Source organism: Mauremys reevesii, linkage group 10, assembly GCF_016161935.1.
Source record: "Mauremys reevesii isolate NIE-2019 linkage group 10, ASM1616193v1, whole genome shotgun sequence".
In the NCBI taxonomy this organism is placed as follows: Eukaryota; Metazoa; Chordata; order Testudines; family Geoemydidae; genus Mauremys; species Mauremys reevesii.
In genome coordinates this window covers 22,538,006-22,561,769 of record NC_052632.1, presented here as the reverse complement: position 1 = coordinate 22,561,769, position 23,764 = coordinate 22,538,006, and the positions used below count along the sequence as shown (strand labels likewise).

At 42.9% G+C, this 23,764-nt stretch overlaps 1 protein-coding gene across 3 annotated transcripts in view; it reads left to right on the top strand.

Annotated features, from left to right (window-relative positions):
* MYO5A (myosin VA) overlaps positions 1–23,764 on the top strand; it is a 191,132-nt gene that overhangs the window by 110,406 nt on the left and 56,962 nt on the right. For all 3 annotated transcript variants that reach the window (XM_039492800.1, XM_039492799.1, XM_039492798.1), the window contains exons 6-14: positions 3,334–3,477; positions 4,706–4,787; positions 6,819–6,926; positions 7,886–7,992; positions 11,656–11,921; positions 12,895–12,976; positions 17,413–17,553; positions 20,037–20,162; positions 22,700–22,783. In XM_039492800.1, coding sequence (XP_039348734.1) covers positions 3,334–3,477; positions 4,706–4,787; positions 6,819–6,926; positions 7,886–7,992; positions 11,656–11,921; positions 12,895–12,976; positions 17,413–17,553; positions 20,037–20,162; positions 22,700–22,783 — 1,140 coding nt within the window. The remainder of the gene's footprint in view (positions 1–3,333; positions 3,478–4,705; positions 4,788–6,818; positions 6,927–7,885; positions 7,993–11,655; positions 11,922–12,894; positions 12,977–17,412; positions 17,554–20,036; positions 20,163–22,699; positions 22,784–23,764) is intronic.

Below are 23,764 nucleotides of genomic sequence, written 5' to 3'. Positions count from 1 at the left end.
AGCAACATATGTTACAATATCAGCAATTTTTAATCATTTGAATGCTCATAACCCTATATGTCAATTGGAGCCAGATTTTTAGAATTGTAAAGGTGTGCATTATTTGCTGCTAATAATATTATTTATATTACTTGTAACCTTTGTGGTAACTGCAAATGACCACATAGACATCCATTTGGTCATCTGTGTGTGCTACTGCTATAACAGCATCTGAAGAAGTGGGTATTCACTATAAGGTGCCACAGGATTCTTTGTTGCTATAACAGCATACTCCTTTCTAGAACTCTAGCTCCTGGTTACTGTGCAGTGTACCTGCTAGCATTCAGTGAGTTTTGATCTTTTGCTTGCAGAGTTCAAAACCTAAAACAATTCAACAGTTGCTATTTGGTCACAGTTTTTCTTGTTTTTCCTACTTCTTATTTCAGCACAAAGTTTCTATGGAGTGGCTACATGAGCCAGAAAAGTAGGACGTAGATGTACTGTAGCATTACATTCCATAGTTATGATATAGTTGAGTATTATATTGCATCCTGCCATGATTATATACTTTACATCTTAAATGCAATAAAATTTCAGAAGAATGATATGCTGTCTAAAGGTAACTACTCCATATGTTGTTTCTGCCCAGACCTTTGCTAAAAGCAGGTAACCCTAGTAATTTCTAAACTGTTAACTGCTGCATAATGAATAATGTCCTTGCTTCCTATGAGAAAGAAGAAAGTGCTTGCTTCTGTCTCAGCATAATCTGAATTATGCATCTCAACATTCCATTTACATTCTATTAAGAATTCCCCTCTTGTCTTACAGCAGGGACGATGTTAACTGTAAAAGCAACAAGGTTGTAATAAAAGTCAGAGATGGAATCAGACTATTCTGGACCCAGAACCATCAATAACTTCAGGCCTCCTGTACATGCTGGCTGAGATAGAGTCACACAACTGCAAAACACTGCCCTTGTGCCCATTCTTTCATCTTCTCTCTTCAGGTTATATTGTGATATGACTTGAGGTTTTGAGATGGGCAACCATGGACCAGCTATACCTCTCCTGTCTCAGGTCCTGAACTAGCAATAAGTGCCAACAAGCCACAGTCAGCTATGTGTCGGGCCACTAGCTGTTAACTGATTCACTGCTGATTCCCTCTGACTATTGGTTTCACTTCCTAAAGAACCTACCTTAATCCTCGCCTCGTAAAAAGAGCCCAGTGGTTTTAACTTAGATCATGACAGATGATTATTTTCTTTGCAAAATGACTATTGCCAGGGCCGGTGCAAGGATGTTTCGCCCCCTAGGCGAAACTTCCACCTTGTGCCCTCCCCCGTCCCCGAGCCCCCGCCCTGAGGCGCCCCCTCCCCGCAGCGGCTCCCCCACTCTGCCTTGAGGCACCCCCCCTCGGCAGCTCCCCACCCCCCACCCTGAGGCACCCCCCCGACCCCTGCTCACCCCTGCCCGCCTCCTCCCCGAGCACGCCGTCGCTGCTTCACTTCTCCCGCCTCCCAGGCTTGCGGCGCCTAAGCTGATTGGTGCCGCAAGCCTGGGAGGCGGGAGAAGTGAAGCAGTTCACCCCTGCCCTGCCTCCTCCCCGAGCATGCTGTCGCTGCTTCACTTCTCCCACCTCCTAGGCTTGCGGTGCCAATCAGCTTAGGTGCCGCAAGCCTGGGAAGCGGGAGAAGTGAAGCAGCACGGCGTGCTCGGGGAGGAGGCGGGGCAGGGGTGAGCTGGGGCAGGGAGTTCCCCTGCGTGCTGGCCCCCCCCCCCCTTACTTGCTGCAGGCGGCCCTCCCATCGCTCCCTGCCCCAGCTCCCTCTGCCTAAATGCCAGCGGCGATCGGGGTGGCCGAAGATCTGGCTGCCGTGGTCGCTGCTGAAGAAAATGGCGCCCTCCCCCAAATCCTAGCGCCCTAGGCGACCACCTAGGTCGCCTAAATGGTTGCACTGGCCCTGACTATTGCTATTACCTTTTGTCTCTCTTAGTAATCAGACTTACCCCCATCACCACAAAACAGAATCACAATACATCTTGGAAATTATCTATTACTCCATCATCACTATCTGAAAATTTCTTACCAGTGTAACACACACATGAAAATGCATATGGAGATGCTTCCATTATATCATGAGTTAGTGTAGCTGCCAGATAGTATTACTCTGTTTGTCTTTATGCTTGAGACACTTCTTTCTGAAGAATTAAAACTGCCCAGCTTGTCTGATCTGACTGTTGATCTATGCAATATTATCTCTGTGTGTATATAATAGCACTTGACTAGGAGTGACTGCTGTAGTTAAGGTTGAAAATCAGTTTCTTATAAACCTAGTTTTCCACATGCTCATAACTTTTTGAAAAAAACATCACTTGTCAGCTGAGATGATTTTACACTCACTCACTCACTTGTATATCAGCACACTACCCAAGCACACAAATGACCAGGAGCATCTATAATTTAGATGTATTTCTGAATAAGTAAATGGCTCTTTAAAGTGAGCTCAGGCATTTTCTGAAGACAACCCCAGTGAGGAAATTCAGCTTTATATAACAGAGGCCTGATCCTACAAACCTACTTCACATAATTCTCTTTTGCATAAATAGTCCAAGAAGTAGCAGTCTTTGAAGAGTGAAATTTATAAAGATTCATAAAATGTACTGTACTATCCAAGAAATAGTGTATGCTTTTTATTAAACCTTTCTTTGATCCTTAGGAGTACTGCATATATTATATTCTGGAATGTGGAACCTATTCCTGCGGTTTGTTCTCACGGAGTGCTAACTAGTCCTAGTACATGAAATTCACCCACAAAGTAAATATGCTGTAACAGCATGTCTGGGGCACTAATTTTTTGGAAATGTAACTGAATATTGATTATTTATTATATATTATTAACTATGCAAAATATAGGTTGTTGGCTGGGTCATAGGATTATTTTAGTCAGCACTGCAGTGATGGCCAAAGTTAGAGGTGCTATACATATTATTATCACTTATGGTCTCCATAAGCCCTGTAAAAGGCTATCTTTGTGACAATGCACATTTTGTAAGACGTTTTATTCAACTAGAAAAATTCCAGAGCCTTGGAGGGTTATCAGGATTATTTTTGAGTTGGAAAATCCAACTGTGAAGGTGAAAGCATTACTGTGTTGGCCAACCCCATATATTGGTGTTAATGGAATAACCCTGCTGTAAGTTTGCTATAACCTAGGAAGTTGCTTCCCTACTAGGACAGAAGAATTCACTATTAAGTTCTTGCTAATTTTGGAAAGACAGTTGTGAACCATGTAGGAGAAGAGACAGGTAAGAGAATTTCCATGAGCTATTAAACCTGTATGTGTTTTTCCCCTAGTCCATCGGAAATGCCAAAACCACAAGGAATGACAATAGTAGTCGTTTTGGAAAGTACATTGAAATTGGTTTCGATAAGAGATACCGAATCCTTGGTGCTAACATGAGAACTTACCTCTTAGAAAAATCAAGAGTGGTATTTCAGGTAATACAATCCTCTTACTGGGTGTGTTTATGTGATTCTATCAACAATCCTACTGCCAGCTAGTGTGAGGCATCTCTCATTTCTAAGAAGCCACCAGTGTCTTGCAGCTGTAATATAACACCAAGAGAGCAGCAAGAGATAGCTTTTAGGCATATTAATCAATTATGCTTGTAAATCTGTATACATGGCAATAAGAATATACTGTATATCTAAGGGTTAAACATCTTCAACATAATAGTGGACATCAGAGTACGTGTACTACAATATTTTACAGTTGTGTCTCAGAACACAACAGAAACTGCGCATGCATGGGGAAAATCTCTGTTGATATTCATAAAGCTGCCATCTTATCCTCTTTTTAATCCCTCCTTTAAAACTGACCTCTGTCATGATACCTACAAATCACTCCCATCTGGCGTTGATTATGACAATCTGTGACTTCTCTTTTTCTGGTGAAGTTGTTTGCTTTCTTACCTCATCCTCCTAACCCGTACCTAGCCCCTTTGCCTGTTTTTGTCCACCTCTTGTGTCCTGTCTGTCATGCAGACTGAGAGATCCTGGGGACAGAACTGTTATCTTTGATACATTTTCGTCTAATCCAATGGGGCCTTGATCCTTGATTGGGATTCTTAAGCACTATTGTAATAGAAATAATAAATAACAGCTTACAATAGTGCCAGTGCATTGTTTGGGTTATTATTGTAGAACACTGTAGCATTTTGTAAATAATGTTATGCTATGGTTCAGCCCAAGAGGAGACTTTCTTTTGAAGTTCTAAACATAAGAGTATCTTAGTTTATAATGGTGGTATCGGCACTAAAAATTTGAGTATCGTGAGTGCAAATAACTTTCTCTCAGTGTTCCTTTCATTAGAATACTGCAAACTGTGAGGCAATGTTATTTAGTTATCTTATGCAATTGTAAAGTTATTAAGTGTGACCACTTTGCACACCCACAAAATGGTATGTCTGTGTTTCAGTAGTATTCACAAACCGAAAATGTGAAATCCTGCAGATTTAATTTTTCTGCATACATATTGCTGTTGGAAGTGAATTAACCAAGAAAGAAATGATAGAGGTTGATTTACTTTTTCATTTTTGTTGTGGCTTTCTCTGAGTTGCTAATTGCTATAGAATATATTAAAATCTAGAAGTTCTGTCCCTCTCTGACAGATATTTCTGTCAGTTGCTAAATTCTGAAATGTAATTGCTTCTTTTTTGTCTTAAAGGCAGAAGAGGAGAGAAATTATCACATTTTCTACCAGCTCTGTGCCTCTGCAGCATTACCTGAGTTTAAAACACTGCGATTAGGTATGAAATTCACATCCAGTGTACTGTGCAATCAGTATGTACAATGTATTATCTCTAAGTCTGTGAGTGATGAGTCTAAAAGAAGAATCACTGTCTTTTAAATTCTTATTAATCCTGAGCTGCTTACAGCTAACAAAAATAAGTAAATAGACATTTTATTTCTAAAAAAGCAAACTTGCAGATTTACATAGTCCATGTAAGCTAATACACACTAATGACAGGCATCAGTACAGTACATAGATATGCACCAGAGCGTAGAATATTTTCTCAGGGGCAGTGGTGGACCTCCTATCTCTTGAGTCATTTAAAAGTGACCTAGTCAAGACACAGAACCGTAACTGTAATATTCCTGTCTTGGCCTAGGGAGGGGCTAGGCAACCTAACAGGTCTTTTTCTGTAGCTCCATCTCTCCAGAGAATTTTTTTGAAGTTTTCAGTATCAGCACAAGTATCTGGAAAGTTTGTACAACACTTTGTGTCCACACTTATTTACTTCTAGTGTTTCATAAGTGTTAACTAATAACCAGTGTGATTGGCTCAGCTCTGAGCAAATCTTGGGAATGCCTTCACAACATCAGTTGATTTCAAATCATTTCAGTGCTGCTGTAGATGGAAAGCAGAGGCACTGTAGCTGCTATGGGATAGCCAGCCCCACTGCTTCAGCCTACCATGTATTTTTCTCCCCAGTGTACTCTGATTTCCACCCACCACCAGCCAGCTGGCAGGTCCAAGAACAGATAAGTGGTGGTTGGGATGGAGAGGTGAATGATTTCCGCTCAGCTGATTTCCTGATATAATGTGTAAAGTCAAGCAATAGAAGTTTTGTTTGTTTTTGTGTGTTTTTTAAAATTAGTTTTATAGCATTAGAAACATATTTGATAACCATTAATGTTGTAAAGCTATTTTATTTTCTCCTCGTTCCTCCTCCCCTTGTGGGGCACTGAACAGCCCCTGAGAGGACAACTGCCATAAATGTTGCAGGAGGGAACTGATCTCGTTCTGGCTAAAGAAGTGATCCAGAGGACCCCCTTCCCAGCCCTTACTAGATGACAAGGGCAAAAACAGGAGAAAGAAGGAAACTGTTGTTGTCTTTAAGATTTTCAAATACACTAAAATCTTTAACAAAACTACACATACAGCATCCTTGAGCACAATCACCTCAAGAAGTTGCAGCGCTCACTGTAGTGGATGCCAGGTGCTATGCCCATAATCAGTTGGAGGGCTTAGCATAATGTGAATGCATCAGTCCTCAGACAGAACCAACTACAAATATACTTTGGACTATACCATTGATGGGGAGGGATAGCTCAGTGGTTTGAGCATTGGCCTGCTAAATCCAGGGTTGTGAGCTCAATCCTTGAGGGGGCCATTTCGGGATCTGTGGCAAAAATCTTTCTAGGGATTGGTCCTGCTTTGAGCAGGGAGTTGGACTAGATGACCTACCGAGGTCCCTTCCAACCCTGATATTCTATGATTGAGACTAGAAACCATGGCAATGGAAAAACTACATGCACAATCCATTTTAAAATATACACGCATCATAACATTAGACCCCTACTGTCAACTGTGCACCTATTCTTGGGTGGGTGGCTGAGACTTGCAGGATAATTGTTTCCATGCACATGAAGACGTGCTGTGTATGGACTGTTGTGACAACTGATGGGACAGTGAAAGGGTTTATAACACCTTCAACTTTTTTGGATCTTGAGAACAATACAACAGGCTCTGCAGTACTAGCTTCCAGAGACTATGCTGATTAGTGTGGACACAGCAAACCTATTGCAGGAGCAAATGGCTTTAGAAACATTTAGGTGCAGCGTTAAACCTGAAAGAGAGCAGTCCACTAATGCAGATGGCCCAGAGGAGTCAGTGATTCCAATAAACTGAAATATATTTCAAACCATGGGTTCTGCCATTTGGGTTAAGAAGCTCAAGCGAGCTTTACCTGTTACACAGCTTAACACAGAGATGTTTGCAGTTGTGTAGTTTCTACTTTAGTGTGTGTAAAAATTGTTGTTGTTCTTTCTTGTAGGCAATGCAAATTACTTTCACTATACGAAGCAAGGGGGTAGTCCAGTGATTGACGGCATTGATGATGCTAAGGAAATGGTACACACCAGACAGGCCTGCACTTTGCTAGGTAATTCTGCTATTTTGCTGGAGAAGCATAGGTGTAGTTCAGACTTTGGAATCATAGCCGTTTTTATATAGTCTGTTTCAGTCAGGGCCGCCGGGGGCAGGGGGCAATTGCCCCCGGCGGGCTCCCCAAGAGAACAGCGGGGCTCCCGCTCGCCTCTCCTGGAGCCTCAGCGCATCAACGCCGAGTCTCCGCCGGGGCCTGAGCCGCCCCCCCGCAGCGCCCGCAGGGGCGCTTGGCTCCTCGCTCGGCGTGTGCTCCCAGCCCCCCCCCCCCCACGCGCGGCTGACGGGAGGAGCCCCAGCCCGCCCACACGCTGCGGCTGTTCCGCGAGGCACTGAGACTCCGGGTGAGGGGAGGGGGGGGGGAGGCTGGGGCAGGGCAGGACAGGGCAGGCGGGGGCCGCCGCCGAGTTCAGCTCGGGTCTTGGGTAATTCGGGCGGGGGCCCCTCCTGCTTTCAGTTCATTCTTTCTATATTGTATTTAAAATATATAGAGAGAGACTTTGTTAACCTTTGGGATTCAGATACTTTTAAAGTACAAGGAAGGTAGTGTATCATCAAATTTTTAGTGCAGGGAAGAGGAAACATTATTTAAGCAATAATAAATGCTGGATTCCCCTGGTGCAGTATATAAGATTTTTGTGGGTTTTGTAAAACTTTGTCTAAGCAGCAATATAGGTAGTTCATTAAAATATTTAGTAGTTTGTTAAAGTGAATCATCCTTGCATCTTATTATAATGTTGTATGGTAAAACATAGTAATAGGAGGGCCAAGTATAATTTTCTAATAGTATTTTCTCTGCAGAACTCCTCACACAACTGAGAGATGGGAGGTGGTGGCAATTTCCCACAAAATTCCAGCAGATTTTATCATTCCTGTTTACAAATATTGGACCCTTCTTTTCAGCAGCTGGTCTTTCCTTCACTCTTTACTCAGGGCATTTTATTCACCTTCTTTCAGGGATTAATGATTCCTACCAGATGGGAATCTTTCGAATCCTCGCTGGGATCCTTCACCTGGGCAACGTGGGGTTTACCTCTCGGGATGCTGACAGCTGCACAATCCCTGTAAGTTGTAAATGTGTTTAAAGAATATAGTTACACTCTATTGTGACACTGCTGAATTTTTTGGTTGGGTGTCTTATTTGTTTGCAGAAGCCCCCATGCAAAGTAGGGCCAGTACAAAAATACAAGCAACTTCTTTTTTCATTTCTAGATTGGTATGACTTTTCCTGTTGCTCTTCGCAGATGGATTCTGCTGTTCCCTTTCTAGATCCCTGTCAGAGGCTCTCCATATTATTTCTGAGGCTTTCTTGACTCCCTGCTGAATTCACAAATGGTCTTTTCTAGGGAACTCTTCCAGACATGCTAGCTTAGAAGTCCTGAGAGGGTGGGTGAGTGTCTGTACTCCCACACCAAATGGTCCTGTGATTTGTGTAGGATTTTTGCTTGAATGACTCTAGTTTGATGCTAAATGCCAAACTGATCCAAATATCCGCAAAGCAAACATTTCACAAAATACGCCATCTTACTGGGCTGTCTGGAGGGGACCATACTATACAGAGAGAAGAGAAGGTTCAGCAAGTTAATGGCTCCAGGGTTTTGCTGGTCATTGCTGCAGGAACCTTTCCTCTCTGACCATTTGAGAAGGAAGCAGCGAAGAGTCTGTATGGTGTATGCTGAGTGTAGCTCCTTTCTCTGCTCATTGAGGACAATCCCATTTATCTCTCTCCCGCAAAGGCTTCCTGCAGGTGACATGTGTCCTGGCAGTGGGAAGCAAAAGGGGCTGATTTGTCTTGCTCTTGTGTGTGTTTTCCTTGGGCTCACAAATGATAGAAGCTTTTTTTCTTATCAGGCCCTGAATTTTTATTAATGAGCCAGGCAGCATTTACACCTCTACCCTGATATAACATGCTCCTCCGGAGCCAAAAAATCTTACCGTGCTATAGATGAGACGGCGGTATATCGAACTTGCTTTGGCCCCCCTGCTCCTTGTCCCCTGACCGCCCCCTCCAGAGATCTCCGTCCCTAATCACCCCCAGGACGGCACCCCCTACCCAACCCCCCTGCTCCCTGTCCCCTGACTGCCCTGACCCCTATGCACACACCCCACCCCCTGACAGGCACTCACCGGCAGCGGTGAGAAGCGGAGCAGCCCGGCCCCAGCCTGCTCCACTCTGCCAGCTCCCAGCTGCAACGCTCCACTTCCCGCTGCCAGTGGGTGTGGGGAGTTTGGGGAAAGGACGCTCCCTGTACTCACCTGCGGCAGGAAGCAGAGCACCACAGCCCCAGCCCGCTCCGCTCCGCTTTCCTTGCCCCGGCCCCAGCCGTGTCGCTGGGGGTGGGGTGGGGTTGGGGAAAGGTCCCGCACTCACCGGCAGTGGGAAGAGGAGCAGCCTAGCCCCAGCCTGCTCCACTCCGCCAGCTCCCAGTTGCAGTGCTCCGCTTCCCACCACAGGTGAGTGCGGGGGGCGTCCTTTCCCCAACCTCCCCACACTCACCAGTGGCAAGAAGTGGAGCGCCATGGCTGGGAGCTGATGCATTGATCTGTTGGAGCGCTGCTTTACCGCATTGTATGCGAACCTGTGTTATATCGGGTCACGTTATATCGGGGTAGAGGTGTATTTTCCATCTCCTGCTCTCCAAGCTGCAGCAATTCTAGTTTCCCCCTTTCTCCTTTGTGTTTGCTGTCAGTGCTCGAGTGCCCATGCTAGTAATCTGGGATGTATGACAGCATGTTCTGTGTCAGAGCGTAGCTGATGAGTCTTCTTGCTCTGGCACCACATTCTGAATCTGAACGGTTTCACAGCAACCATCAATGGGGGTGACCCCATGGTGTGTCTTAAACGGGCTCTTCGTGGAAAAAATGCATCAAGTAGTGATTCCAAGTAGGAAACTAAGGAGGAGCACATGCTACCGCTTCATGGTCAGTGGCATGACACTTCTGCTAATGTCATTAGAGATCTCTGCCTAGAATTTGGCCCATTATGTCAAAGCAGAACGTGAATATTTGCCCTTTTGTTAATGTCAGGATGAGTGCAGTATTTCTCAGACTCTTGACACTATTTTAAGTCTCTGAAGAATGAGCAGCAGCACCAGTGACGCAATTGAGCTGCTGAAAGCCGTCCAAAATCATCTTCACATTGGCAAAATTGAAACTTACTATGATGGCCGTTGCTGTATTGCAGCTAAATTGTATGTTGAACCTTTAAACCTTGAAATAAGCAGCAAAGGAGCATGTTTATTATTAAGGTACTGAGTGACTTTGTTGTGTAAGAGACTCTATTGTCACTATGATATAGGGAGCTTTAAGACCTGTGGAGACTCTGATTACCCCTCCTTTCAGTCTTGAAATGTTTTATGTCGCTGATTTCAGGAAGACGTGCCAGTTGGAAACAAGTGCGGGTGCGGTTTTGGATGTCGATGAATTAAGGACATAATTAGTCTGGGTGTAGCTTGTGAACAAGGACCTTCCCGTTGTTATAGCTTGATTATTTTGTTGTTGTTTTGCCATCTTGTTGTTCCAGTACAGTTAGAGTCATTATCGGTAAACTGAAAGACATCCTTAGTTAACTGGAATTTGATGCTGTAAAAGTATAGTGTGCCCCAAACACTTCAAAAAGAAGGAAGGGACAGGGGCTGAAGGTCAGAAAATAAAATGGAGAGATCATTATGTTATTGGCCTTCAGTGCCCAGTTGTCTGTAGGAGAAGAAATCCCCTTGGTCCTATTCAAATCCCTTTGGTCCTGCTTCATGTCAGCTGACTACTGAGCTACCCTGGTGTGATCAGTGAACCTGAAAGTGGTGGGGCTAGGGAAATTTTATATTAATGGGAAAGATCTGTGCTATCATTTGATATATAAGGTGGCAATTTACTTGGTTCATGAGCAGCACTTGACTGAGTTGCTGTAATGTAGAAGTATGGGTGAGCAATTCAGTGTTTTATTCCTATGGCAGAAAATCGGACTATCTCAGGCATACAATTCAATGTGAGAGTTAAATTACATCTTTTAACATGCTTGACGGTTTTATATTTCTCCCCAGAATTCAATGAGGAAACACCTTTTTTGATGTTTATATCTGAGACCAGGTTTCTAAACCCCTTCCTTTTTGGCCCCTATTAATACTTGACTTTTGACTTTGATAGAACTTCAGTGATCTCTCACTGAAGCATGGTTATATATGAGTGTATGAGAATGTTTCTCAGATTAGCGCTCCTATATTTTATACTTCTCCTTCCTAAATACACCCACCACACACTGCTCCTCTTTTTGATTTCATCCAGTTTATGCAACTGAAGCATGCACTCTCTGATACTAAATGCAAATACCGTCAAATAGGGGTAAATACATATGTGCGGTAAAGATTCTCTGATTTCTAAGTCAAATCAGAGTTTGATTGTTTTAGCTCAGTAGATAATGACTCCAAAACTTAGTCACCACATGAAAACTTTTGTAGCTCATTTCTTTGTTTGGGTTGTGAATACTCTGCGTGGGGATCAACCCACAAACACGCACTTAATGGAAATTATGTTGCTATTTCCATGATTATGCTAATTTACTAAAGTATCTGAGTGCCAGACACAAGTCGGTAAATAGATACAGAGAAAGAAAGAGGCGTGAAAACATAATTGTTGCAGCTCAATATTTGATAACTTCATAACAGAAAAATCCACTGACATTAAACGTGCGATATTGGTAATGTTACCTAAGGAAATTATTTTTATTTTAGCACAAACATGAACCCCTCACCATCTTCTGTGACCTCATGGGGGTGGAGTACCAAGAGATGTCCCACTGGCTTTGCCATAGGAAGCTTGCTACTGCCTCTGAGACCTACATCAAACCAATTTCCAAACTGCAGGCCATCAATGCCAGAGATGCTCTTTGCAAACATATCTACGCTAAACTCTTTAACTGGATTGTTGATCATGTGAACAAAGCTCTGCATTCTACTATAAAGCAGCATTCTTTCATTGGCGTATTGGACATTTACGGGTGAGTATTCTGTGTCAGAGAGACCAGATGTGTGGGGCAGAAGTATCTTACTGCAAGACGGTAGCCTCTGAGTTGCTGACAAATTCTTTAGCACATGTATTGGTGCGTGGTGAAAACCATGAAAAAACTGGTGACTAGTTACTCTGATTAAAGGCAGTAATGAGTTATTAGTGGTGGTTTTGACACACCACCCAGGACCTGTGTCCTGGCTTTCAGATTAGGCATTCTTAGTTGGATCTTGGACTTTAGCAAGTTTGCCATTGGTAGCTCATTAATGTATCACAATGGGGAAAAATTACAATATACAGATATGCTTGTTCTTAGACTTTCATACTGATCAGTTTAGTCCAAATATTTGGGTTAAAGTTTGTTTTTAAAACCAACAATATTTAGTTAGGGTTAAACTGCCATATTCCATTCTGCTTCAGCTATCTTCCACTTTTCTGCTGATGATTTAATAAATGGCATCTGGTCCTTCCCCTTTGCATGCCTCTGAGTTTGCACTGTTGCTCATCTCCTTTCTGGGCTTTCTTTTATCCTTTTTTTTTTCTTGTTTTTTTTTCCTTGTTTTTTATATTTATTTTTATTTATTTATTCTTATTTGTTTGCACCAGCTGCTGTAGCACTTTTCCCTCTGTCCCAGAGAGTTGAATGTACATTTTCTTCCAAGACTGCTCTGTAGATTGAGCACTGTGGAAGCAAGGATGGCTAACATGCTCTCCAGAAACCATGAGCATCACCACATTGATACTCCTTTAACAAGGAGAAAGTGTCTCAGAATTGCTCCTGGCACTGGGATGTCATTGCCCCTTTTGTCCTGTCACTCTGTTGTGTCATGTTTATACTCAGCATAACCCCCTGAATGCCACTGATCGTTCTGTGTAAATATGATTAGAGAGATGATTTAAGATTACAGAATCATTTATTACATCTTTACATTGTGGTAGTAACTTGGAATGTCTTGGTTTTGCAGGTTCGAGACATTTGAGATAAACAGCTTTGAACAGTTTTGTATAAACTATGCCAATGAAAAACTGCAGCAACAGTTCAATATGGTAAGTAGGAAATTATTGGCTCCACTTCCCTTCTCCAACGTCTGTTCTGATAATTAGATCCCCAGTGTCTGAGATGAATGCCTTCAAAATAACAACAAGCTGTCTTAGATGCGGGGCTTAGAGTGGAATGGGAGGAGAATCAAGAGTGGTGATTCCCAACCTTTTCTCTGCCATGGCACACCTTGGTATCTTTAATTATTTTGAGGCACACCAACATATTGTCTCCAAATGAACTCGTTCTCTTTGTTTAAAAACAGTTTAAGCTGTTTGTCACCCTTTATTATTCACCTTCTGTACAATGCAGTTAATGATGTTAGAATCTAACATCATTAACAGTATTATACAGATGGTGACAAGTATTTTCAGTTGACTCACACATTTTACGCCGACAACACCCCAGTTCTGCTCCATCACCACCCAGACCCTACCAGTTCTGCCTCCCCAGCTACCCCACCCCACCCCAGGCCCCACCTCACACCAATTCTACCCTGCCCTCCCCACCCCATATCACCATTTCAACATCCCCAGCTTCCCCATCTCACACCCAACACCCACCCTCCCCCAGTTCAATCCCCTCACCTCACCTCTGCTTCTCCTGGGGTTCGTCCCTCTCCCAACCCTGGGGGGCTGCAGTGGGCTTCTCGCTTATGTTCCAGGCTGGAGGGGGAAGCTCCAGGGGCTCTTCCCCACCCAGCCCCAGCTGGCAGCTTCAGGAGGAAGGGGGAAGAAGAGCCAACCTATTGCAGAAGAGCCAACCTATTGCTCACTGGAAGGGAGGGGAAGAAGAGGGAGATTGCACTCTGATTGGTTGCTCTGCCCCTGGAGGAGGTGGGGCAATGAGACAGACAGCCAACCAGAAGGTGGCTTCTCTCCTTCTTTTCCCCCTCCCCCACTCTGCAGGATTCAAATTTTCTATCTTAATCTCGCTTTGGGGAACGGAATGTGATGCATGCATGATATTTGAAATGGGCCTCATCCCAGAGAACAAAAGTACAGAATGCAATCCAGCTCCGACACTAATTAAAATACAAGGGAAGGGTTTTTTTGTTCTCACACGTCGTTTTTCAAAAAATTCTGCAGCACACCTGTTCGGGCCTGATGGCATACCGGTTGGGAAACACTGAATAAATAACAGCTACTCTGGGCATATTTTGAATTCTTATCATAGTAATATTTTTAAGGCAACAGAAAGCCTTGCTTTGCAATTAAGATGCTGAGACTGCTTGTCAATAAGAATACTATGCAGATAAATTTGGAGCCAGTCATATCTGCATATCTTCCAATGCGAACCTCTTCAGTGGTTGCATCAAGAAAACATTCACTTCTGGAAATCTGCCACTTTAATTTTCTTGGTTTATGGTGTACATTGGCATGATTTTTAAGAGTACAGCTACTTCCTAACATTGATTAGAGTCAGCAGGGTGAGAGGCAAGTCTTTATTCTTCCTTCTTCAGAGAGCACTCAGTTTTAACAGATTACAACCCTGCTATCCTTAGCCAGAGTTATAGTTTGTAATTATGTATTTTATCTGCATAAAGATGAATCGAGTGATATATGCCAGGTCCTAAGTGTCAGCAGCATTGCTGGATTCCATTAGAGTGTTAGAATAGCTTTAAAATATATATGCAAATGTACCCCAACAGTGCATGTGTTCTGAGAAGCTGGATCCTATGCCATGAGTACATGTCCCAGCCATACAAATTACTGAGCACTTGGAAGTAAACTATTTATCAGAAATGAAATTGAATATTCCCAGTGCAAAATGTCCACAATATTATTGTAGTGTTGCTGATGCTGTTGGTACAGAGGTCACAGCTTCCCAAGGTTTTCCTCAATGCCCTGCTTTTAAGGTATTTCAAAGGTTTCTCATCCTTATAGCAAAGATTCTGCACTGAGAGGGATCCCAAGGAATCATTCTTGTGACACAGACTACTTTCACCCTTATTCTATTTCCTTCCTTACATGGCAGCTGCAAACCCTGCACCCACATTATGGCTGAGAGAATGGATGGTCTTTTCTGTGGCTGCTGCTGTGGCCCGTAATGAGCTCCAAGAGCTTATCAAACCAGTGTTTGTTCCCTGCATCCAGAGGGCCAGAGTTTCTGCTGCATCCAATTTGGAATGGATGCAGCACAAATTGGGGTCATCATGGATCCTGGGGGTTGTTCAAAACTGGCTGGCTGATTATGGTCCTCTAGAGACTATAGTCAGCTGGGGATACTACAGTACATCACAATTTGGTTACTCACTCCATTTCCTAGTATGTCCTCTGCCCCAGGGGCTGTAGGGAAGTTGTGGAAAGTGGAATTGACGATTGCTGTGCAGTTGTGTAAGAAAACAGAACTTTATGGAATCAGGAAACCTAATGACATTAAAATAAAGAGCCGGCATGCAGCGGGGGGCTGCGCTGACAGAGCAGCAGGGAGAGTGGCCAGCCTCACGCGCTGCATCTTTGCCCTGCCACTAGCCTTGCACACCCAACCCCATCGTTGGCCACTGAACCCCCGCCCCCACTCACCACTGGTGGGTGAGTGGCTGGTGAGCAGGGATCCAGCCAGCAGTAGGACACACCAGTACTGATAGGGGGGAGACAGAAAGTACAGGACAATTTGCCCATTTTTAAGAAAAAGTCAAGACACCTGCAGGAGGATTTAAATACAGAACTGTCCCTTTAAAAACGGGACGTTTGGTCACCCTATATATCATTCAATTTCCTGTGAGGAATTATCTTACCATGTAATGTTGGTGTTAAGTGCCTAAAATGTAGCGTACTCCCATGATCTGCTTCTAAGAGTGTCTATATTTAAGGACATCGTGTAAGGCTTAAGCTAATGAAATAAAAAGGATAAAGTACTTTGTCAGGATAGTTTTCTGCTTTCTTACTGGTGTGTGCTGGAGATCTACAGTGGACTGATAGACTTCTACATTGAATTAAGAGGGCAGTCAAGGATAACTTTAAGGGTGTTGTGTGGCTTTATCAACACTAAAATTATGTCTCCTAAATAGTGTCACAAATGTTGATATTTATTACAATATATTCAGAATTTGGTTTTTTTGTGAGTCAGAGCAATTATATAAAGAGTTGAGAAAATAATGATTTTTTCAATTTGGGGGCCAAACCAAAAAATCCAGGGTGCAGGGGGGAGGTTTGATTTTAAAACAAAACAATTTTTTTGTCAAATCAACAAACTAAAAAAAATTGTTTATAATCAACTGAAACATTTTTGGGCCATTTCAAAACAAAAAAAAATCATTTTTTTTGTTTTGATTTGCAATTTTTGGTGTTTTTTCTTTTGTCTAAATGTGAAAATGTAATGCCATTTTGTAATGAAAAGTTAAAAAAAAGTCAAAATGCTCAAAATGAAGTGTTTTGAAGTTTTTTTCATTTTTTCCCCAAATGAAACAATTTGTCAAATTTGACCTAAATTTGCAAATAGTTTTGAAGCCCCCAAAATGCATTTTTTGACAACATTTCTGTTTACTAAAAAAATATCACCCAGCTCTAATTATATGTATTTACAATTTAGCTCGGATAGAAATATAGTTTAAACTGAGTAAAACAAACAAAGACTCTCCAAAGGATTTGTTTATTTTAAAAAGAATGACTGTAGAATGACCAAAGTTTGCATGTTTAATATTTCACTGTTGGGATTTTTGTTCTAAAACTTTCACTTTGCTTTCTGTGCACATTCTGTTATGGCAGTGTCATTTTTTTATTACATCTTCTATGAAATAATCACTCAAATAAAATTGTGAATTTGCTATAGCAAAATTTAACTTTTTCACAACGTTTTGCAAAATGGGTTTCTTTCACTGAAAGACGTGAAAAATCTTTCTTTCTGCAAAAAAATCTGTTAAAATTTGATGTTTGAACATACCATTTGAGAGCAAATGAATCTCAGAATAGTCTCTCAGTGGAAAACATGCAAAAAATTATTAGTTTTTTTTGTGTGTGTGAAATGGCAAATTTCATAAAACCTTGACAATTTGAAAATCTCAAATTTCAAGAATTTCAGCTTTTTTTCATAGATTATTAGGGTTGGAAGGGACCTCAGGAGATCATCTAGTCCAACCCCTTGCTCAAAGCAGGACCAATCCCCAAATGGCCCCCTCAAGGATTGAACTCACAACCCTGGGTTTAGCAGGCCAATTCTCAAACCACTGAGCTATCCCTCCCCCCCATTATGAATATTTTGTGGGGCCCTAATTTACCTGTCATAATTGCTATCCTTGTATTTGAGTATCTTATTTGTTTTCAAAGACATGTGGCACAGTGTGGAAGAAGCAAATATATGTGTTTCTATCTCTCTCTCTCTCTCACACACACACATGCATATGCTCACAAGTTCACAGATATCCCTATAATAGATTCTTTTTAGGAGTGAGTTAAGAAAAATGCCAGGCTTTGCTCTTAAAGATTTTTTTTTCCCCACATAGCATGTCTTTAAGCTGGAACAGGAGGAATATATGAAGGAACAAATTCCATGGACCTTGATTGATTTCTATGACAATCAGCCTTGTATTAATCTCATAGAGGCCAAATTGGGCATCTTGGATCTGCTAGATGAGGAATGTAAGGTACGTGTTCAAATGACTTGACTTCTATACTGCAAGATACACCGGTCTCCTGTTTCTGTTGTCGTTATGCAGTGCTTATGGGAATAAAGTCACCTACACTTAATGATTGTTTTGATGCTCTGATTAAAGTTATTTGGAGCGGCTAAGAAGAGATTTGGCAACCGCTGGAGAACAAAAGACCAGCATGTTCCGGCCTTTCCTCTAAATCCACATATCTATAGCTCCTGTCCAGGCTCTAATCATCTTGTGTCTTGACTATTGTGACCTTCTCCTTTCTAGGTTTGACAAGTGCAGCTTTCTCCTCTTCACCCCTCCACCTGAAGTCCTTTCAAATCCTTATCTCCCTGGCTCAGTGCTCTGACCACATCAGCCCTCTTTTTTAATTCCTCCATTGGCTGCCCCTTTTCTGCTGCATCAGACACAAACTACTTAAATCCTTTGAGGTCCTCCAAGACTTATTTCCCCTCCACTCTTCTGAACACTTACGTTATGGAACCAATGGTGCCAGCCATCATCAGGGCCGGTGCAAGGAAGTTTCGCGCCCTAGGCGAAACTTTCACCTTACGCCACCCCCACACCCAGCTAACCCCACCCCCCGCGGCAGCTAACTCAGCCCCCAACCTGGGGAGCCCGCCACCCACCCCCACCCGGGGACACCCCACACAGCAGCTACCCCCCCTCTCTGTGCCAGCTAACCCTGCTCGGGAAGCCTGCCTCCACGGCAGCTAACCCCACCTGGTGAGCCCCCCTGCAGCAGCTAACCCTGCCTGGGGAGGCTCCTTCTCTCCTCCCCACCCCCCCGCGGAAGCTAACCCCACCCGGGGACACCCCCCTCCCACAGCAGCTAACCCTGCCTGGGGAGCAGGGCCGGCTCCAGACCCCCGCTTGGGGCGGCAGGCGGCTCCGGCGGACCTTCCGCAGTCATGCCTGCGGGCGGTCCACGGGAGCCGCGGGACCAGCGGACCTCCCGCAGGCATGACTGCGGTGGGTGCGCTGGTCCCGCGGTCGGGTAGACCTCCCGCAGGCATGGCTGCGGATGCTCCACCGGAGCCGCGGGACCAGCGGACACTCTGCGGTCATGCCTGCGGGAGGTCCGCTGGTTCCGCGGCTCCCGTGGACCTCCCGCAGGCATGACTGCAAGAGGTCCCCCGGAGCCGCGGGACCGGTGACCGGCAGCGTGCCCCTGCAGCATGCCGCCCTGCTTGGGGCAGCCAAATTGCTAGAGCCGCCCCTGCTGGGGAGACTTCCCCCCCCCTCCCTGTGCCGCAGCTAACCCCACCCCGGCCCCAGCCTGGCTCCACCTCCTCCGCTGAGCACGCCGGCATCGCTCTAATTCTCCTCCCCTCCCAGGCTTGCGGCACCAATTGGAGGAGACTTAGAGCGGGGGCTGTGTGCTCATCGGAGGAGGCAGAGTGGAGGTGATCTGGGGTGGGGAGTGGTTCCCCTGTGCGCCCCCCCTACTTACTGTGGGCGGCCCTCCTCGCCCCTGCACCCCCAGCTCATCTCCACTCCACCTCCTCGCCTGAGCGGGCTTTTAGGCGCCTCCAACCACTAGGCGCCCCAGGCAGCCATCTAGTTTGTCTAAACAGTTGCCTAAACACAGGCTTACTAGGTCAGGCCCTGGCCATCATCACCCAGCAGTCCATTTCTCTTTAATCACCTTCATGCTTTCTCCTATGCCCTCTCTGTGTATGGAATGAACTTCCTATAAAAATCTGCAAAACCACTATACTGGCCTCCTACAAATCCCTCCTTAAGACTCAGTTCTGCCATGATGCCTAGAAAACACTGGACAATGGTTAGGCAGTTGGTATACTGTGGCTGCTTCTTATTATACCCAGTATAATTGTTTCTGAGTGATCTTTTCCTCCTTCCTCAATTCATCCCCCCCCCACATCATTCTTTTTGTTCTCTACCTGTTGTCTTTTATCATATGCTAAGATTAGGAACTGTTTGGAGCAGGGACTATCTTTTTATTACATGTGTGTACAGTGTACAGTGGCTTGAGGCTTCTCCTTGCTGAGTCATCACAAACAACTAATAATAATGGATATGCTCTGACCTAGTAAGCCTGTCGTTAATAAGAAGCTGTCTTGGGTATAATACATGACTTTTTGCTTCCAGATATACTGCACTGAAACATTGTTAATAAAATGTAGTTATCTTGACCTTCTCTTTTTTTTCCCTTCCCCCCTATTCTATTCAGAGTGTCTGTAACTTGAGTAGAGCCTGCTCCCAGAAACATTGCTGAGGGTAGTCCCAGTGGTGCTACCTGCAGTAATAAACAGCACGCTCAGTGACAACTGTAGAGTCAGACCCATAATTAGTTACTGGCTTTTCATCTTCACTTTAGCAAAGGGCTTAAGTTTGAAGTAGAATGCAAAGTGTTGTCCCCCATTATCACAGAACCATCTTTCTGGTATTATTCACTTCTAAAAGGTCCACAAGATGGTATAAATGGTGTATTATATTCTCTTATGCAGATGCCTAAAGGATCAGATGACTCTTGGGCCCAGAAATTGTATAATACACATTTGAAGAAATGTGCACTCTTCGAAAAACCACGTATGTCAAACAAAGCTTTTATCATACAACACTTCGCTGACAAGGTAAGGATTTTTTTTTCCTCTGCAATATTTGCACATAACTCTGTGTACAGATATATATCATTTCTATGTCAAAGTGAGAATTATTTAGGATGTTCAATATAAGCCACAGTTACTAGCAGTAACTTTGGTTCTGAATGCAGCATGTCCCTGAAAACTACTGTGTACGTATAGCCATGGATGTCAGCATGCTTGCAGCCTCAGAACACCCTTCTGCGGTGTAGATGATATTCTCCCCATCTTTCAGATGGGAAACTAAAGCAGAAAGGAGATGTGACTTGCCCAGGGTCACAGAGCAAGTGTGTGGCAGAGGTGGGAAGATGAAAAAAATCTCCCAATTCCTAGTTCCATGCTTTAACCACAGATCATCCTACCTTTGAAAGATTGCACCTTAATTTGTTTACATACCACAACGGAATCTTACAACATCAGTTCTCCTATTATGTGTATTTCTACTGCATGTTTATGTCAATATATGCTCAGTTGAACAGTCACCATAACACAAACTCAATCTGCTGACAAAGAGTCAAAAACACTGGAGCAACATGTGCTTTTCTTTTTTTTTCACCTAGTGAGTGAGAGCAGCTGTCTTTAATGACCTGGAAGACAAAGTAGGTCATTGAAATGTACTTTGCTAGACCGGTTCTTACAACATGCTTAAATTTGCTGAGCAGCCTAGAAACCTTTAAAAACGTTTTTTGTTTTGTTTTGTTTTTGAACAAAAATTTGAGTCTGCATGTGAAGGAGTTAAATTCTGGGTTAAAATGACGCTATATTGAAGAAGGCTGGATGAGGATTTTGCTCTCATACAAGCTAAAAGAATTTTCATTTATAATACTTATAGGAGCTATGTGGCTATATGGGTAGCTCAGCATGTACTAAAGAAAACAGCATCATGTCAGAATCAGCAGGATTTGTGGTCTTTACTTGACCTCACTTTGTTTCCTCTCATATACTTGAATTTATGCCTAGAAAAGGTGAGACTCTGCTTTGCCTCTCTTCTCCACCATGTCCTTGCATTAAACTCTTTACATACTGTAAAATACATTGAGCCTGGCTGTTGAAAATATGCTTTGAACTCTATACTGAATAGTATAGTTCAGGTTGGGGAAGTCCCAGGCTGGGGAAGTCATAAGCACATGTAAGACTGAGAAATTACCAATGTTAAGCCATTGAGTCTTTCATATATGTATAAGTTAACATATACAAACATTTTGGAACAGTGCGGGGGCGGGGGGAACCCCATAATATGGGCCTTAGCTGGCAAGGTTTGTAAACTTGGTTGTTTCCTGAAGGAATACATAGAGCTCTTTGCCTCCCTCTAGTGGTATTTTTTTCAGCTGGGAAGACTCTTTTTAATGTTACAAAGTTAGGGTGAAATTCAAAATAGGGCTTAAATGGTGGATGGTTTTTGTGTGGGCCCCATGCACAGAGGTGAAGTTCACCTTAATAAATATTGTAGTGACTTGATCAGAGTTTGTTCCTTAATGGCTAATGAGCATGAAGAGCATTATTTTTGTGTAGAGGAATTTGGGGATTTATTTTTGCTACAGCTATGGGGATAGTTTCGATGCCGGTGTGTTACTAAATGGGTAGGTGAAGTTCTCAGTGAAGAGAAGATGACTGTGGGCAGATGCTCCATCTAGAGACATGTAGCCTGGAGACACAAAGCCAGTGAAGTTCCTTTTTGAAAGAGGGCATTCATCTCCAACTCTTGATCCCAGCCTATTGATAGCAAAGTTACTAAAGAGGTCATTCTTGTTCAGTGAACTTCTAGACTGCTGCTGATGCAACCCCTGTCTTCCTGGGGTTAGATTGAGAGAGAGAGACAAATAAATATCTCTTACTATCCCTGTATTTTTAAAATACTATTCTCTGGATTTGGGGCAATTGGTTTTTTCCCCACCCATTCTTAGGTCAGGTAGGTCATCTCTGATCAGTTTTAGTGTGAGGCCTGTGGCCTTTCTTGAAGTCCAAGAGAATCAATCTTCCTGCAGTAGAGGAATGAACTAAGAAGTGGGGATCATTATCATTTATAGAGTCTGTTGTCTTTTGAAGAATACATACCTACAATTACTACTGAAGACTATTTGAATGCAGATGAAGTCCTTTGTGCAGCTGGCTTCAGCAGTGTGACCAGTTTTACCTATCTCATGAGATGGGATATCTATTTGTCAGTGAGGTCTGGCTTTTTTCTAATTTTACAGCTATGTTAACTGAAGCACAAGGAGATGAAGTGGCTCAGCCCAGATTCTCAATCACACTGTCTCAGCAAAGGCATCTCTGCACATGTGCACTTTGTCTGGTTTAATACAATTACAGCAGTTATGCATATGTTGTGGTTTAAAGTTCCATTTTTATTAGAAAGTAACCTTTCTTACAAGCAGTGTTTGTCATGCAAGCATGTTTTCAGTGACTGATATTTTAAACAACATGAATAGGAAACTTTTTAATTTCACAGGTTACAGTTGGTGAATCCTGCAAAAATGAACTCCTAATTAGTTTTTTGTAGGAAAAAAATCACATTTTTGTGTTTTTAGGTGGAATATCAGTGTGAAGGCTTTCTGGAAAAGAACAAAGACACAGTTTATGAAGAACAAATCAAGGTCCTAAAATCAAGTAAGGTTAGTGTTGAGGATTGATTTTTTTTTCTCCCTGCCATGGGATGTCAAGTTAAAGGTCAGCTTTTTTTATATAAGCTTTAGAAACTAAACTCTCCACTTGGCTATAGTTTCTATTTATTTAGTTATTTGTACATATTTAGAAAGCTATGGGGCATGATCTCACTCCCATTGAAGTCTGTCTGTATTTAGCCATAGATTTTAATGGAATGGGATTGGAACATTTGTTTTGAAAACCACAAATCAGAAATTGGCTTGGTATGTTTGCTGATTTGCTAGTTGGAATATTTTTTTACTTTTAGCCTTACATGAATTTTCACTGTAAATTTGCTCGGGCTTTTTGGAAGATATCAAGGGATCTTGATGTATCAGAATAGAGTAGGAAGGCTTGACTGTTCCCTTCTAAACTGCAGACCTTCTGATTTTTAAATATTTTGTGAAAACAGAATTTTCTTATCTGTTCAGACCAATTAAACAACTATACAAGAAAGTCAGGTTGCCCCTATGTACCTGTTCCAAAAGCCAAATCAAAGCGAGAGCCCAGTAAAGCAGGAAAATCTACATTGGCTGGAGAATTTACTGATCGCTGAAGGTGTTTTTTATTTTTAAACTCCATGGGACTATCCCATTTAAAACTTTAAAATATTACACCAAGGTATAATGGGTGACATGCTCACTGTTGGAGAAGAGCTACTTTCTCTTAATGGTAGGAATGCTATCTATTTCTCTTCTGAAATGAAAATGCAAGTATAAAATGTACTTCCTGATGACAGCTATTGGGAATTTGCTAGCTGTAGGGCTCCAGACTAGTTGGAATAATACCCGTATAATCATTAATGCAGCTGATAGCCATCCCATGGGAAATTCCAGTATTGTGTCATTTGTTTACATTCTGAATTGACATACAAAGTTGAAATATCTAAACTTTTTATGGAATGAGAAGTTACAAACATTTTCTGTTCATCAATGTTTCATTTCAGGTTG